The sequence below is a fragment of the Chlamydotis macqueenii genome, chromosome 2, assembly GCF_036417535.1.
Source record: "Chlamydotis macqueenii isolate bChlMac1 chromosome 2, bChlMac1.mat, whole genome shotgun sequence".
Lineage (NCBI taxonomy): Eukaryota > Metazoa > Chordata > Aves > Otidiformes > Otididae > Chlamydotis > Chlamydotis macqueenii.
The window spans coordinates 146,916,592-146,932,089 of NC_141557.1; the positions used below are offsets into that span (position 1 = coordinate 146,916,592).

General features: G+C 36.9%; 1 protein-coding gene across 4 annotated transcripts in view; it reads right to left on the reverse strand.

The window, feature by feature from the left end:
• CSMD3 (CUB and Sushi multiple domains 3) overlaps positions 1-15,498 on the reverse strand; it is a 743,929-nt gene that overhangs the window by 230,489 nt on the left and 497,942 nt on the right. For all 4 annotated transcript variants that reach the window (XM_086741185.1, XM_086741184.1, XM_086741183.1 and 1 more), the window contains 3 exons: positions 10,286-10,477; positions 2,541-2,679; positions 199-386 (listed from right to left, as the gene is read on the reverse strand). In XM_086741185.1, the coding sequence (XP_086597311.1) occupies positions 199-386; positions 2,541-2,679; positions 10,286-10,477 (519 nt within the window). The remainder of the gene's footprint in view (positions 1-198; positions 387-2,540; positions 2,680-10,285; positions 10,478-15,498) is intronic.

Genomic DNA, 15,498 nt, shown 5'->3' on the forward strand with positions numbered 1-15,498 from the left:
AAGTAAAGTAATATTAAAAGCTTTATCTTAAATTAGTACCCTTATAACATATTTTGTATGCATAGATAATAAATATTATCATACTCTTAGGTAGAACCAAATAATATCAGGCAGAAAACTATGAGAAATTAAAATAGATTAAAATGTACACTCATGCATCAAGCTTTTTTAATAGAAAAGAAAAATAATTTTATTTACCTTTGTACTCTAGGTGGAATCCAGTAAAACTAACAGATCCATCACTTCGAAAAGCCAGATGCATGGTATTTGAACTGCTTTCTATTCTTTCTGGCAGCTTGCTGTCTTGAAAGCTTCCAATTAGTGGGCTATTACCATCTGGCCCGTCATAGATATAAAGAAAATCATAATTTGGTTCTATACTGAAACTGCAGAAGAAAAAAAGAGAAATATTAGACAGAATATGCTTTGGCTAACATTTTCACTCTTAATAGCTTGAAAAAAAAGTTTACTAACACTTTTTTCATTAAAGGAAAAAAATGTCCACTGTCAGAACAATGGTTTGTAGAAGTGTTTTATCAGAAAACAAGGAAATACTATATTTATTGATTCTTTGCTTAGAAATAATATGTTTGCTGCTAGTTAGGAAAAACAGTAAACTTTTTAAATAGATAAAAAAAAGTAATAACAATATTTCTAATGCTTTAGAGAAATAAACAATGTAGTTGCAGAGTAGAGTATATACAGCTCCCAGTCAGACTGAACACTTTCACACAGCCAGATGATCTTCTAGTAAACCTGAAGAGCAAGAAGCATTTTGCCTATAATCAGTTTAAATTAAAAGGTGTAGTATCAAAACCTCATATTTTCTTTTGAATTTAATTTTAGTTATTTTTAAAATGTAATTAATTTAGTTAATTGTGTAACTCTAGTTAATTAAATAACTTAATTCATTAATTTTGAACTTAATTTTAGTTAAGGGCAGAGAGTTAACCAAATTTACTTTAAGATTGTCCCTGTACAAAAAAAGTTTAAAAATTATTGTTAGTAAAAGAATGAAAGTCCAACCATTAGAATTATTTTGTCTCTACTCGACACTACCTCCTAATTAAAATAAATTTACATTGAAGACCTGATACATCTTCAGGGAAAATATTTTTAAATTTTGGATTATTTCAAAAATATTTACTTGCAGAAGAAATGCAAAAGTCTAATGTTAACAGTTTCAATTTTTAAAGTGACAGTTTCTCTTGAGTTTAGAAGGGTTAGCAAGAACAAGTGCCACTCAAAAGCATATTTAACAGTACTCAGTGGAGTACCAGAGTTTGCTTTTCTACACAGAAAGCATTTTTTTACTCACTCTGGAACAGTCCATGTGTCGTAAGTTAGTCAAATCTCATTAAGTATGCAGTCTGCTTTGACTAAGACTAAGCTTGTCAGCTTCTGTCAGGAATCATAGCAATTGTGTAGATTTTAAGAACAATTTGGCAATATTTGGGATCTACAAACTATTCACATGCTATACTGAGTCACACTGTAAAATATTTTTTCTTTATTCTAAGATGGAGGATCTCTTGTACCTGAATGTACAATATAAAGAGTAGAATATTCTTAAATATTTTAAGCTCATGATATTTCACCATACAAAAAAAAAAAAAAAGTGCTACTGCACAGTGGAAAGTTGCTTAGCAACTTACAGCATTCTGAAATTACCAACAAAATAGTTAAATTGCTACTTATGTAAATATGATTGAGTGATTAATTTGATTGGAAAACACAATCTATATCACTGAGCACCAAGAATAGATAACTGTATGACCTACGTCACTAAACAAGTCAGTTTAGTGATGACCTTCATCACTGTTCAGAACAATAAAGTCACTACTATAGAACATCCAGCTTAAGAAGGACTAAATTTGATGGGACATTACAAGTACAATTTTTAACTTTTCTGTGAAATCACCATATGCCCCAGATGGGATGCATATTTTTCACACATAATATGTATACTAATTTACTTTATGAATTAGATAAAATGCAGACAGCAAAATTTCCTCTGTGGATTCTATTATGCTAAATTGAATCTTGCATTGTGATAAAGGAGAATGTTAAAACAATTCAATTTAATAACCAGAAGAAAAGGAAGTATCATGTTGAAGTATCCTGAAATGATATGAACTAATAAGACAACTTTTGAAATTTTGCTTAAATAGCAGGTAAAATATGATGAATCAATAGGCTTCATCATTAAAGACCATCCTTCTGGGTTGGGGATAATTCAGTGAGTTACTTCATGCTGCCTTTTTGGGAGGAGAATCTTGGTAAATTGAGCACCATCTACTTCCATATTAGACAGTGTAAACTAAGAATGCTTTTAACCGAAGACAAGCAATGAGCTCCCAAGCTCCACCTCTATGTGTATTCAATAGTGTATTTGTTGTGACTGCTAACAAAGATAACAATTACTAATCACTTTGATAGTTATAGTAAGTATATATATGTTACCCTATAAAGCTCTGAACAACTGCCAATAATAAAGTTACAAACATGACTTGAAAAAGTACAAGCAAGTAGCAGTTTACCTGATAAATGCTAGCGATATAACATAATCATTATTAACAGTGATAGTCCAGTCACAATCTCTGCTGTGGGGATAAGGATGAGGGAAGTTTGGTGAAAGTATAAAACCTGATGAACCAGTCAAGTTTCCTCCACAGGGAGCTGTGAATAAACATAAATTGGAATTGAGGAAAGAAGGAAAGAGAAAAAGAAGCGAGTACCAGCAATCTGTTCACTGACATTTAATGTCCTCCAAAAGTTAAACAAGGAAAAAAGGAAGCATTTAAAAAGCTTTAATAGAAACAAAAAATGTATTCACGTTTCTCCTTAGACAAATACAAATACTACTAAGCTAAGAACTTGTTTTTAAACTCAGTGTCCTTTTATTTGCTTGCATAACATTATTGTAAGGCTTTTCTGAAAATACTGTGGACTTGAAAAACACTCTGGCTGCAGACATAAAAAAAAAAAACTTGACTGAATAAGTTTTCCACTTTCTACTTCTTGTTAAAGGCATTATAAAAGCTTCTCAGGTTATAAAATATGATCTACTTAACACTGATAATGCAACTACCTGCACTTTCACCAGACAGCACTGATTAGTAATTCAGATCAAGACTGATATAATATAGATGAAATTCAATAAAAATATTCCAGTAATTGTAGTTTTCATACTCAGAGATTAATAGAATAAATTCCAAGCACATGCAGAATAGAACAAAAACATTTCTCTGTGTGATTTTGAGGTTCCTAAATGTTGTATGTTTGTAATCCAGAAATGTAAGATTTAATAAAAAGAATTAAAATATCACTGCCCTCATGAAGTTTTTTTAATTCAGCATTCTTTAACTGAGTTTTCATACAGGAACAGAAAAATAAGCCTGTTTTCTCAAGATATTTTTCGAAAGAAATTCTTAAATTTTATTTAAAAATTCTAGATAAGATTTAGAAAGAATTATCATTCTGCAAAATTGAATTCTACAAAATGATAATCTGCAGTACCAGGGAAATGAGTTTATTGCTCAGGCCTTCTGTAACAGAGATTCTGTAAGCTCAAAGGATATTTAAATCACTTACAGAATCATTTAGGTTGGAAATGACCTTTAAGATCATTGAGTCCAACAATTAACTTAACTTAATTAGCTTCCAAATCCACCACTAAACAGGTTCCTAAGTAGCACATCTACATGTCTTTCAAGTACCTCCAGGGATGGTGACTCCACCACTTCCCTGGGAAGCCCGTTCCAACGCTTGATAACCCTTTGGTGAAGTTTTTCCTAATACCTAATCTAAACCTCCTCTTGTGCAATAAGAGGCTGTTCCCTCTCATCCTGTTTCTTGTTACTTGGGAGAAGAGATTGACATCTGCCTCAGTACAACCTCCTTTCAGGTATTTATAGAGAGCAGTAAGGTCTCACCTCAGCCTCCTTTTCTCTAGACTAAACAACACCAGTTCTCTCAGCTGCTCCTCATAAGACTTATTCTCCAGACCCTTCACCAGCTTCATTGCCCTTCTCTGGACAAACTCCAGTAACTCAAAATCCTTCTGGTACTGAGGGGCCCAAAACTGCACACAGTATTCAAGGTGCAGCCTCACTAGTGTTGAGTACAGGGGCACAATCACTTCCCTGCTCCTGCTGGCCACACTAGTGCTGATACAAGCCAGAATGCTGTTGGCCTTCTTGGCCACCTGGGCACACTGTCAGCTCATATTCAGATGGCTGTTGACCAATACCCTCAGGTCCTTTTCTGCCAGACAGCTTTCCAGCCACTCTTCCCCAAGCCTGTAGAATTGCATGGGGTTGTTGTGACACTAGTGCAGGACCATACACTTAGCCTCATTAAATCTCATACAATTGGCCTCGGCCCATTGATCCAGCCTGTCCAGATCCCCCTCTAGAGCCTTCCTACCTCCAAGCAGTTCAACACTCCTGTCCAATTTGGTGTCATCTGCAAAATTACTGAGGGAGCACTCAATTCCCTCATCCAGATCATTGATAAAGATATTAAACAGATGTGGCCCCAATACTGAGGCCTGGGGAACACCACTTGTGACTGGCTGCCAACTGAGTTTAACTCCATTTATCACAACTCTGGGCTCGGCCAATCAGTCAGTTTTTTACCCAGCAAAGTAAGTCCATTCAAGCCGTGAGCAGCCAGTTTCTCCAGAAGAATGCTGTGGGAAATGGTGTCAAAGGCTTTACTAAAGTGCAGGTAAACAAGATCCACAGTTTTTCCCTCATTCACTAAGCAAGTCATCTTGTCATAGAAGGAGATCAAGTTAGTCAAGAAGGACCTGCCTTTCATAAACTCATGCTGACTGGGCTTGATTACTTGGTTGTCCTGTATGTGTCGTGTGATGACACTCCAGCTGATCTGTACAGATCAAGATGATAGGTACAGATATAAATCCAGTGAGTGGGAAATATACACAGTATTTTCTAATGTCACAAAATAAATCACAAGTCATTTAACAATTCATGTAGTGCAAATAGAAAACTTAAGTAGATGAATGTATCCACAGTTACAACACATATGAGTATAGTCTTTCTACATTTTACATATTTTTCTTATATTAAAAGGGAGCAATGGATAGCTAAATTACTTTGAAAATAAAAACAAAGTTAGAATCTTAAATTATGTTTTGGTACTCTAAGTGGTAATTAATTTCCAGAATCGCCATTTTGTGTAAAAGCAGTTGAAAGCTGAAACACCATCTTGTTCTTTGCTTCTCTTAACAATCGCCAAACATAAATTTTATCATGATAGCATTTTCTCAGAGGCTTTCATTTGCTAGAGAATTTAGGTACAAGGGGAAAAGGCTGGAGATGTTTAATTTAGTACAAAACATCTACTTAGTTTTAAAATAAGGATAATAACGGCAATTTTTCTGACTTCACAATATTAAAATTGGTATTTTCTTCTAATCAGAAACATCTTTTATTTAATATTCTTTTGCTTCAATGAAATTATTACAAAACAATATGCTTCCTTTATCTGTAACAGAGGTTACTGTAACCTTTTTCTATCTCACCAAACTAAAAGTTAATGCAAAAGAGTTTGGAACTGTGAGGCTGTATAGAAAATAAAGGCTGCTCATCATCTGGAACTAATGTGCTTCTGTATAACTCTGTACATTCATGCTCTTGAAGTACTTTAATGGTTCAGGCTGCACTACTTGTGTATTTCAAGAATGAAAATATAACGAATACCAAATAGGACATGAAGGTTATTCATAGTAACCAAGCTTCACTGAAATGACCCTTAAACTGTATCAGTCTGATGATATTTTTTACACACCTTGAACATTCATACGATGATACAAAGATGTTAACTCAAATCTGTTATGTCCTTGTTTCAGACTACTTTCTGCCAATGTCTTAATTCATGATACTCTTCTGATACTGTCTTGATTTGGTTTAGTTTTCTGTTAAGTTCATTAATAGAATATTTTCATATTAGTAGCTCTTTTCTCATCTACTTACTCTTTCATTTACACACCTTAGCAGTTACTTTTTCTGTTTCAGTGAGACTAGTTCTTTGATTTAATCCTTCCCAAGTTCTGGTTAATAATCAAAGAGAACCTTCTGGGAACAAATGGAAAGTACACGAAGTTGGACAGTCAAAATGTATTTTATTTCAAGCTATACCATTAACAGTAGTAAAATACCCTATTAATATTCAACTTTGTAAAATATCTCTCAGGTAGAATTTTCTTCAGATACAACAGCTTCAGATTATTTTATTTTTTAATTCATTAGATACTCAGTTGAGAAAGTCAATATCATTTAATAAAAAAATGTTATTAATGTTACCTTTTCCTGTTTACTCTCTTCTCTAAAGTAATTTAAAGACTCTTTCTCTGTGTGCTTGATTTAAAATCTTGTCTATTTCAGAATCTATAATTTTCTGAATTGAATGTGTGCAAGGTTATTATTAATAACTTTGGTTTTAACTGAGAGCAGACCAGCTCTGAAAACTAAGCTTAAAGGACACCCGTCTTTTAAAGGCTTACACACAAGACGTGAGACTGAACCAATATAACAGCCCATCTAAAAAGAAAGGCAAATGTCAATACAATATAAAAAAAAATGTATTTCTAATGTATCACACAGTGAAAACTAGGTGTAGGTTATGTCAATCTGTCTTTATAAACCTCTGTGTAGACACAGTGTTAAGTAAGCAATATGTCAGACAGACTGTCTGTATGATGATCTTAGCACTGTTGCTATGGGAGGAAGTACAGTATGGGTTTTTTTAATATCTAAAACCTATTTAATTTTTCTGGAAGGTAACAATGTACTATTCCAGTACTATTCTGGCTTTTATTTATTTATTTATTCATTGAATTCCATTTTAATAAAAGAAACAGAATATGTGGTTTCATTAGTTATTTTTAAAATTAACATACATTAACTAATCATAGAATGATTTGAATTGGAAGGCACCTTTAAAGGTCATCTAGTCCAACCCCCTTGCCATGAGTAGAGACATCTTCAGCTAGATTAGATTGCTCAGAGCTCGGTCCAACCTGCCCTTTCCAGGGATCGGGCATCTACAACCTCTCTGGGCAACCTGTTCAGGTGCTTTACCATCCCCATCATAGCAAATTTCTTCCTTATATCTAATCTGTAGTTATATTTAAGTAATTGTAATTAAATATGAAATAACTGCTGAAATTTTCCTTTACTTTAGTGTCATATGGATCCCATTTTAAGGAAAGTATCACTGGAATTCACTCTTTACAAAAAAAAAACTTTTCCATAGATATAAAAATGGAAACCAAGAACTTGCTTAAAATGAAACAATAGAAACAAAATAAATCAAGTCATAATTAAAAAAAAAAAAAAGAAAAAAAAAGAATTGACCTCATAAATTCTGAAGAAAGCCTGAAAATTCTGGGAGACATTCCTTAAATCACCTAAATGTACGGTAAACCCGAATTCTAAAATGACACTTTCCATGCCAGTATTTTTAATGTTATCCTTGAGCAAACTATGTGAATATCATCATTTAAGATTCTAGTACCTAAACAATATTGTATCTGGGAAGTCTTTGGAGTAGAAAACACCTAGATATTTTGGGCATCATAGCCATAAGCCAAAGGACTGTCTTTTGGCAGAGATATATTCTGGAATTTATACTTTGTCAGAATAGCTTCAGTATAGAAGAACCTCTAATTTTCATCATTCATTCAGATAGATGAATCAATATTCAGCTTTTCATAATTTTCCCATTGCTATTACCTTTGAAACTAAGATATTCTTAAAATTTTGTTACAGGCAAGACTGAAGGAATCTAAACAACCAAGGTAGTCCCACAACTAAGAACAATTAACAAGTCCATTTACCTAGTTTGAGCACTAATAATTCAAAAAGACAGTTTGGAGTGCAAAAAAACTACTAAAATCAATCTAGAACATGCTGCAACAATACACCTCAGGAGTTATCCCTGCCTCTTATTCTTCCATCACAATGATGTTTATTTTTTCTAAAATTTGATAAACCATGATGATGTTGAAGTTATATGTAGAGTAAGCCTTGTACAGTTTGATTTACACACATGGAAACAATATAGGTGAATATATTACAAGTTTGGAAAAAAAAACTTAAGAACTTCAGAGTGTACTAAACTACAACAGACAATTTTGAAATCTTTGGCCTCCAAGCCAAGGTTTGCACACCCCACTTGGATCTATTAGAAGCTCACATTCCTTAAAAAAATGTATCATTATAGGAAATCAATATAAAATAATGTCCTGTCTGATATTTGACCAATAAATAATAAGCACTCTTGCCACTCTATGTACAGTAGGTGTCTGTGCATAAAGTCTGAAAATAACAAGTATTAGGCAAATGCATGCATGCAGTTAGGAAAACTAGTGCATACATATTTACACAGGTACTAAGGACAGATGACAGGTGACCATCTACATTTAATCTATTTAATAGTATCAACTCAGTATTGAGTCAATAATTATATATATCAATATATTAATATATGACGACAGTCAGTATTATACAATATATTAATTATAAGGCCTGTTCCTAGAGCTCTGTAATTTCTTTTACTTTTTCCCTTAAATACCTACAGATGTTCAATTATCACTTATCAAATTCATATTTAGGTATAAAAGAAACATAAGAGATGAGCAATAAAATATTTTTCTGCAGTCTTCCAGAAAATAGTGTAGGCAGTTCTTGTCCTCAAGCCCATACACTCACACTACTCAGGAAGCAACAGTAAGGAGAGTAAGAATGGAGAAAATAACACCTTGACACGGTAAGTAGAATAACCACAGACACCAGGCCAGTACGGTAATATATTTGCAAATACCTGTCTGTAAACATACATGGAGGGGATGTGTATGCATGCAAGCATACTTAAACAGGATGCAGATTTTATTTTGCAGCAGTTAATCTCAAGTTAAGTTTATTAAAAGCAAGAGAATATTTGAAAGCTATGCAAGTCCTTCTAGCAGTTGTGGTCTCTGGATAGCTCCTCCCTTCAATGTCTGCCCAGGACCAGAGTACCAGCAAAGCAGGAAGAATGCCTTTGTGGAGCTGATGTTCTCACAGTTGCAGTGCCCACTCTACACCACTCTGGGCCCAAGGGTTCTTGTTTGAATATTTTAAGTGCCCTTGTTTTACTGTCCTCCTTTCAGACACTTCTTTCAGGCAGTTCTGCTTTGGACAGCACAGTAAGTACAGTATCTCATAACAATGTGACTCAGAGTAATACCACTGCAACTGGCCTATTCAATATTCTTCCACTTGCACTTCCTTGAAGTAGCCCATTTTTCCTTTTTTTTGTGCACCATCAAACTCACAGATCCTACTTAGCAGGTTACCTTAGCAGGGAATTCCAAGTCAACAGCTGCTGTCCTCTGAAACAAAATCTTCTATCATTCTACATCATATCACATTTGACTTCATTAAAGAACATATTAGAAATAAGCATCATTACATTATTTACGAAATGAGTCAGATGCATAACCCCGTGATTATTTATCACTCTACCTCTACATGAGGCTTTAGAAGTGGTAGTTTAGATATTTTCTAGATCAATAATAATAATTATTAGAATTGTCTCAGGAAAGATTACTGGAAGGCTACTATCTACTAGAGACTTGTGTGATTTCTTATTACTTTTCACCATGATTCAGTTAACCAAGTTAAGTACTTTTAAAATCCATTTAACATGAGCTACATTAATCACAATAGCATTAGAGACTGAGACAGTATTTCCAGAAAGAAATGGTACATTATAATTTTTACTAATGAAAACTTTGTTCTTTCTAAAACAATGAAGACTGACAGATAAATTAGACTACCATCTTCTCATTCTCTCCTGTTGCATCTCACTTAAGTCCTTGCATAATTTTACCTGATCTATAAATCTACTAGGTCATCTGCCTGATATTTTGTACATACAGTCGTATGAACTTTAACTAGATCCTCTACACTTATCACCATTTTCCAAGTTTTAAGGCAAAGTTAATAGTGGCATTGAAATTTACTTTCTTGGTTTTTTTTCTGTCAGAGATCATAAAATTATAAATGTTATGACCTTGAGAGGGAAAGGATAAGAACTATTATACTAACAACTACAGAGGAAAGATTTTGGTAATATCTGTCCAAGCTTTATACAGAATAATTCATCAGATGTGCACTTGTATGCATTTGTTCTTTAGAGGAAGTTCATAGAGCAGTGTGATTCTTTATGCTAGAATTTCAAAATTTAGGAAATCATTATTTTTTCTGCATACCTATACAGACTGGTGGGTTGGGTTGCCAGAAGTACCGATTTTCTACCTGAATGCAGGTTATTCTCTCATCTCCTTGCAGTTCATAGCCAGGGTCACATTGAAAAATGACAGTGTCTCCAGGTTCTCTTCCATCCCCATTTCTAGTTCCATTCATGGGGACACCAGGATCACGACAAGCAGTAGCTACAGAACCTAGCAGAGAAGGGAGAAAAAAATTTTTTTTTTTTTAAAGTCAGCTTTTCAATCCATTTTTGCTCCATTACATTTTTCTAATCAGGAAGCTCTGTAAATCCAAAATTTTCCTACTTTCCATAAAGTTTTGAGAAACGATTCAACAATCTGCTGTTTTTATAGAATTAATTTTTGCCACCTGTTTTAATTATTTAAAATGTCTAATGCTCATTTTTAATTTAGAAAAAATATCACTAAAACATGGAATTAGTAAATTTTACTGCACTATACTAGCAGATCATGAAAACGTTGCATGTAAGAGAATAACATACTGGAATAGATCACACAGGAGTGAAATTTCACCAAATGTGAAAAGGTTCATAACGTTAATGCATGTCAAAAGTAAAAAAGAAATCCTTAAGGTAAACTGAGACTCAAGCAAGTAGTAAAATCAGTCATATATTAATCTTTATTCCTCCCTACTGAGAACACAGAACACATTGTATCTTTTGATCAGTGTTGGCCAGTCAGAGCAGTACATATTGGAGAGAACCTATGTTCTGCCCACTTAAATACTACCTGCCTAAAATCTTGCCATAAACAAGAGTAACACTCCTGTGCCTTACTTAAAATGTGTTGAACTCAATTCTAGAAGAATGAGAGCTGATACTTACACAGAATTTGCAATCAATCTTGAAATGCTCAGGAGAGAAAGTTGCTGCTATAAAATTTGTTATTAGCTGTGCATCATATTGTTTTTACTAGATTGTATCATTCCACAATAATTGTATATGGCTGAAAAAAAGAAGATAAAGGACCACCCAGATCTATTTGGAACTCCTGAAACAAACTGTTTGGGGGTTTTAATCACTTACCAATAATTAGAATCATAGAATCATAGAATCATAGCATGGTTAGGGTTGGAAGGGACCTTCAAAGGTCATCTAGTCCAACCCCCCTGCAAGGCGCAGAGCTATCCCCGACTAGATCAGGTTGCTCAGAGCCTCATCCAGCCTGGCCTTGAACATTTCCAGGGATGGGGCCTCCACCACCTTTCTGGGCAACCTGTTCCAGTGTTCTATAACTCGCATCGTAAAAAATTTTTTCCTAATTTTCAATCTAAATCTACCCCCGTCTATTTTAAAACCATTACTCTCGTCCTATTGCAACAGGTCCTACTAAACAGCCTTTCCCCATCTTTCTTGTAGGCCCCCTTGAGGTACTGGAAGACTGCTATCAGGTCTCCCCGGAGCCTCCTCTTCTCCAGGCTGAACAGCCCCAACTCTCTCAGCCTGTCTTCATAAGAGAGGTGCTCCAGCCCTTTTATCATCTTCGTGGCCCTCCTCTGGACCTTCTCCAACTGGTCCATGTCCTTCTTGTGCTGGGGGCTCCAGAACTGGACACAGTACTCCAGGTGGGGTGTCACCAGGGCAGAGCAGAGGGGGAGAATCACCTCCCTCGACCTGCTGGCCACGCTCCTCTTGATGCAGCCCAGGATGCAGTTGGCCTTCTGGGCCGCAAGGGCCCATTGCCTGCTCATGTTGAGCTTCTCATCCACCAGCACTCCCAAGTCCTTCTCCTCAGGGCTGCTCTCAATCCATTCTCCGCCCAGCCTGTATTTGTGCCTGGGATTGCCATGACCCAGGTGCAGGACCTTGCACTTGGCCTGGTTGAACTTCATGAGGTTGGCACGGGCCCACCTCTCCAGCCTGTCAAGGTCCCTCTGGATGGCATCCCTCCCTTCCAGTGTGTCGACGGCACCACACAGCTTGGTGTCATTGGCGAACTTGCTGAGGGTGCACTCTATCCCACTGTCCATGTCACCAACAAAGATGTTGAACAGGGCTGGGCCCAGCACGGACCCCTGAGGGACGCAAATTAGTATTATAATTTGAGATATATATGGCAAACTTATAAGTTTTGTTCCTTATTTGCCATGTATAGTAGCCTTCTTGTATATTTGCACTTTTGTTCAACCTACTTCTTGCTCTTTTAGCTCTGTAGCCAAATTGGTGAGACATGGATTGGGTAAGTGGAGTACGAAATAGATGGAGAACAGGCTGAACTGCTAGGCCCAAAGAGCCCTCATGATCCAAAACTCAGGCAGCAGCTGATTATCAGTAGTGTCCCTCAGGGGTGGATGTCGACTTCAATACTGTTGAACATGTTCATTAAAGATAGGGACAATTGGACGAGTAAACTCTTGGAAAGTTTACAGATGTTTGAGGATCAGTTATATACTCTAGTGCAGTGGTGCTATTTAGGGAGATATCAGCAGGCTGGAGAAAAGGCCTGAAAGAAATTTCATGAAGTTCAAAAAAGGAAATGCAGAATCCTGCATCTAGGACAATGAATCCCCAGAAACAATTTGCTGAGAAGCAGTTTTGCAGAAAAGGAATAGACAGGACAAAATGTGAACAGCAAAAGCACAAATAAAGCATTCAGAAGTTGCAACAAGCAAAAACCTCAAAAATCTTTTTCACTACAAGGGTGGTCAACCACCAGAAAAATTTTTCCAGAGGAGTTGTGTTATCTCCAACCTTGAAGATATTAAAAGCCTTAAGGAGCCTGATCTGTTTGACTCTTTTGTGACCATGGAGTTGGATTATGGGTCTTCAGAGGTCCTTTCCAACCTAAACTATTCTATTAGCTTTTTAACGCAAAGTTTTTAAACTTTGCAAATTCATAGTAAATACACATAGATTTCATTTAGAAGTAAAAGATTGCTTTAAGACTAGTTTTTGCATTACATCCCTATGTGTGAGGGATTTCAGTGACGGTCCATGTAGGGCCACTGTGGGAACTCACAAGATGCACACAGCTGTGAGAAAGCAACCTTGGAGAGGGGAGCTAGGAGGGTTGTTATTGAGCAGTATATTGTTGCTATCCAGGAACTGCTGTTAGCCAGCAGGGCATGTACTTGGCAGGCCTTGCTGCATGCGTTGGCCACGTGTGCATCAACACCTAGTCAGTACTCTTCCACTGAATCTGCTGAGGGTATAAACAAAGGTGGCTTGGAGCGGAGGAGAGAGAAAGGACCCAGAGCTCACCCTACGAACAAGAGGGGATGCCCTGAAGGTGCTGTGTCTACCTTCCTTCTCTGCTCTGACCCTGCTGATCATCATCCTCCTGCTCGGTGGTGTCTCCAGCTTAGTTGGGTTGGTAAGACTCTCATAAAGGGAAAGCAATATGCTAGTAACTGCTTATGCTAGGAACTGTAACTGCTTATGCTAGTAACTACTTATGTAAGGCTATAATAGAGCAATAAATGCTGTTGTGCTTTTAAATATCATATGTTGGGCTATCTTTGTACATAGGAATCCTACGAACCAGTTATACACTAGAATGCAAAAGACAGATTCTCGGCTCCAACTGTAGAAGTAGATATATGGCTATTAAGTCTGAATTTTAGGCTTTTAAGTACTCAATCTCTAAAATTCTAATTCTCCCTTTCCAGAGTTTGTTCAGTACTTTAAAAGGTTTATAAAACAGTCTGACAGACAGGGTGATTTACTATTTTAGAATCAATCACGAATGTCATACAGAAATTCTCAACAGGCTGATAAAAAATAAATTAATGAATTTTCAATGAATGAAATGTAAAAAAAGGGAAAGAACCCAGCATATGATCAAAAGCACTAGGATTCATGAAATTATCTACTTTTTTTTTACTTTCTCATAAATAAAAAATAAATTTCTTTTTATTTGTCTAAAATCTGTGGGAAAATATGCTTCTCTGTTCTCTGTAAAGTACATTTTAAGGAAGAGAGAAAAAGCCTTCACAATATTGCTACTATGTGAGAGGTGACGGGAGGTGATTGGTGACAGCCAACGTGGCTTCACTAAGGGCAAATCATCCCTGACTAATTTGGTGGCCTTGTATGATGAGCTTACAGCATCGGTGGACAAGGGATGACCAACTGATGCCATCAACCTGGCAAAGCATTTGACACTGTCCCGCACGACATCCTTGTCACTAAACTGGAGAGACATGGATTTGACAGATGGACTACTCAGTGGATAAGGCTGGATGGAAACACTCAAGTTGTGGTCAATGGCTCGATGTCCAAATAGAGACCAGTGACGAGTGGTGTTCCTCAGGGGTCAATATTGGGCCTGGCCCTGTTTAACATCTTTGTCAGTGACATGGACAGTGGGATAGAGTGCATCCTCAGCAAGTTCACTGAGGACCCCAAGCTGTCTGATGAAGTTGACACACTGGACGGAAAGGTTGCCATCCAGAGGGACCTTGACAGGCTGAAGAAGTAGGCCCATGAAGTTCAACCAGGCCAAATGCAAGGTCCTACACGTGGATCGGGGCAATCCCAAGCAAAAATACAGGCTGGATGGACAATGGGTTGAGAGCAGCCCTGAGGAGAAGGACTTGGGAGTGATGATGGATGAGCTGGAAATGTGTGCTTGGAGCCCAGAAAGCCAACTGTATCTTGGGCTGCATCAAGAGGAGTATGGCCAGCAGGTCGAGGGAGGTGATTCTTCCCCTCTATTCTGCTCTCATGGGACCCCACCTGAATTACTGTGTCCAGTTCTGGAGCCCCCAACACAAGAAGGACACAGACTTGGTGGAGCAAGTCCAGAGGAGGGCCACGAAGATGATAAGAGGGCTGGAGCACCTCTACTGTGAGTTCAGGCTGAGAGAGTTGGGGCTGTTCAGCCTGGAGAAGAGGAGGTTCCGGGGAGACCTTATAGTGGCCTCCCAGTACCTAAAGAGGGCTTATAAAAAGGATGGGGAGCAATTCTTTAGCAGGGTCTGTTAGAATCATAGAATCCTAGAATGGTTAGGGTTGGAAGGGACCTTCAAAGGTCATCTAGTCCTGCAAGGAGCAGGGAAAACCCCGACTAGATCAGGTTGCTCAGAGCCTCATCCAACCTGGCCTTGAACATTTCCAGGGATGGGGCATCAACCACCTCTCTGGGCAACCTGTTCCAGTGTTCTACAACCCACATATTGTAAAAAATTTTTTTCCTTATATCCAATCTAAATCTACCTCCCTCTATTTTAAGACCATTACCCCTCGTCCTAT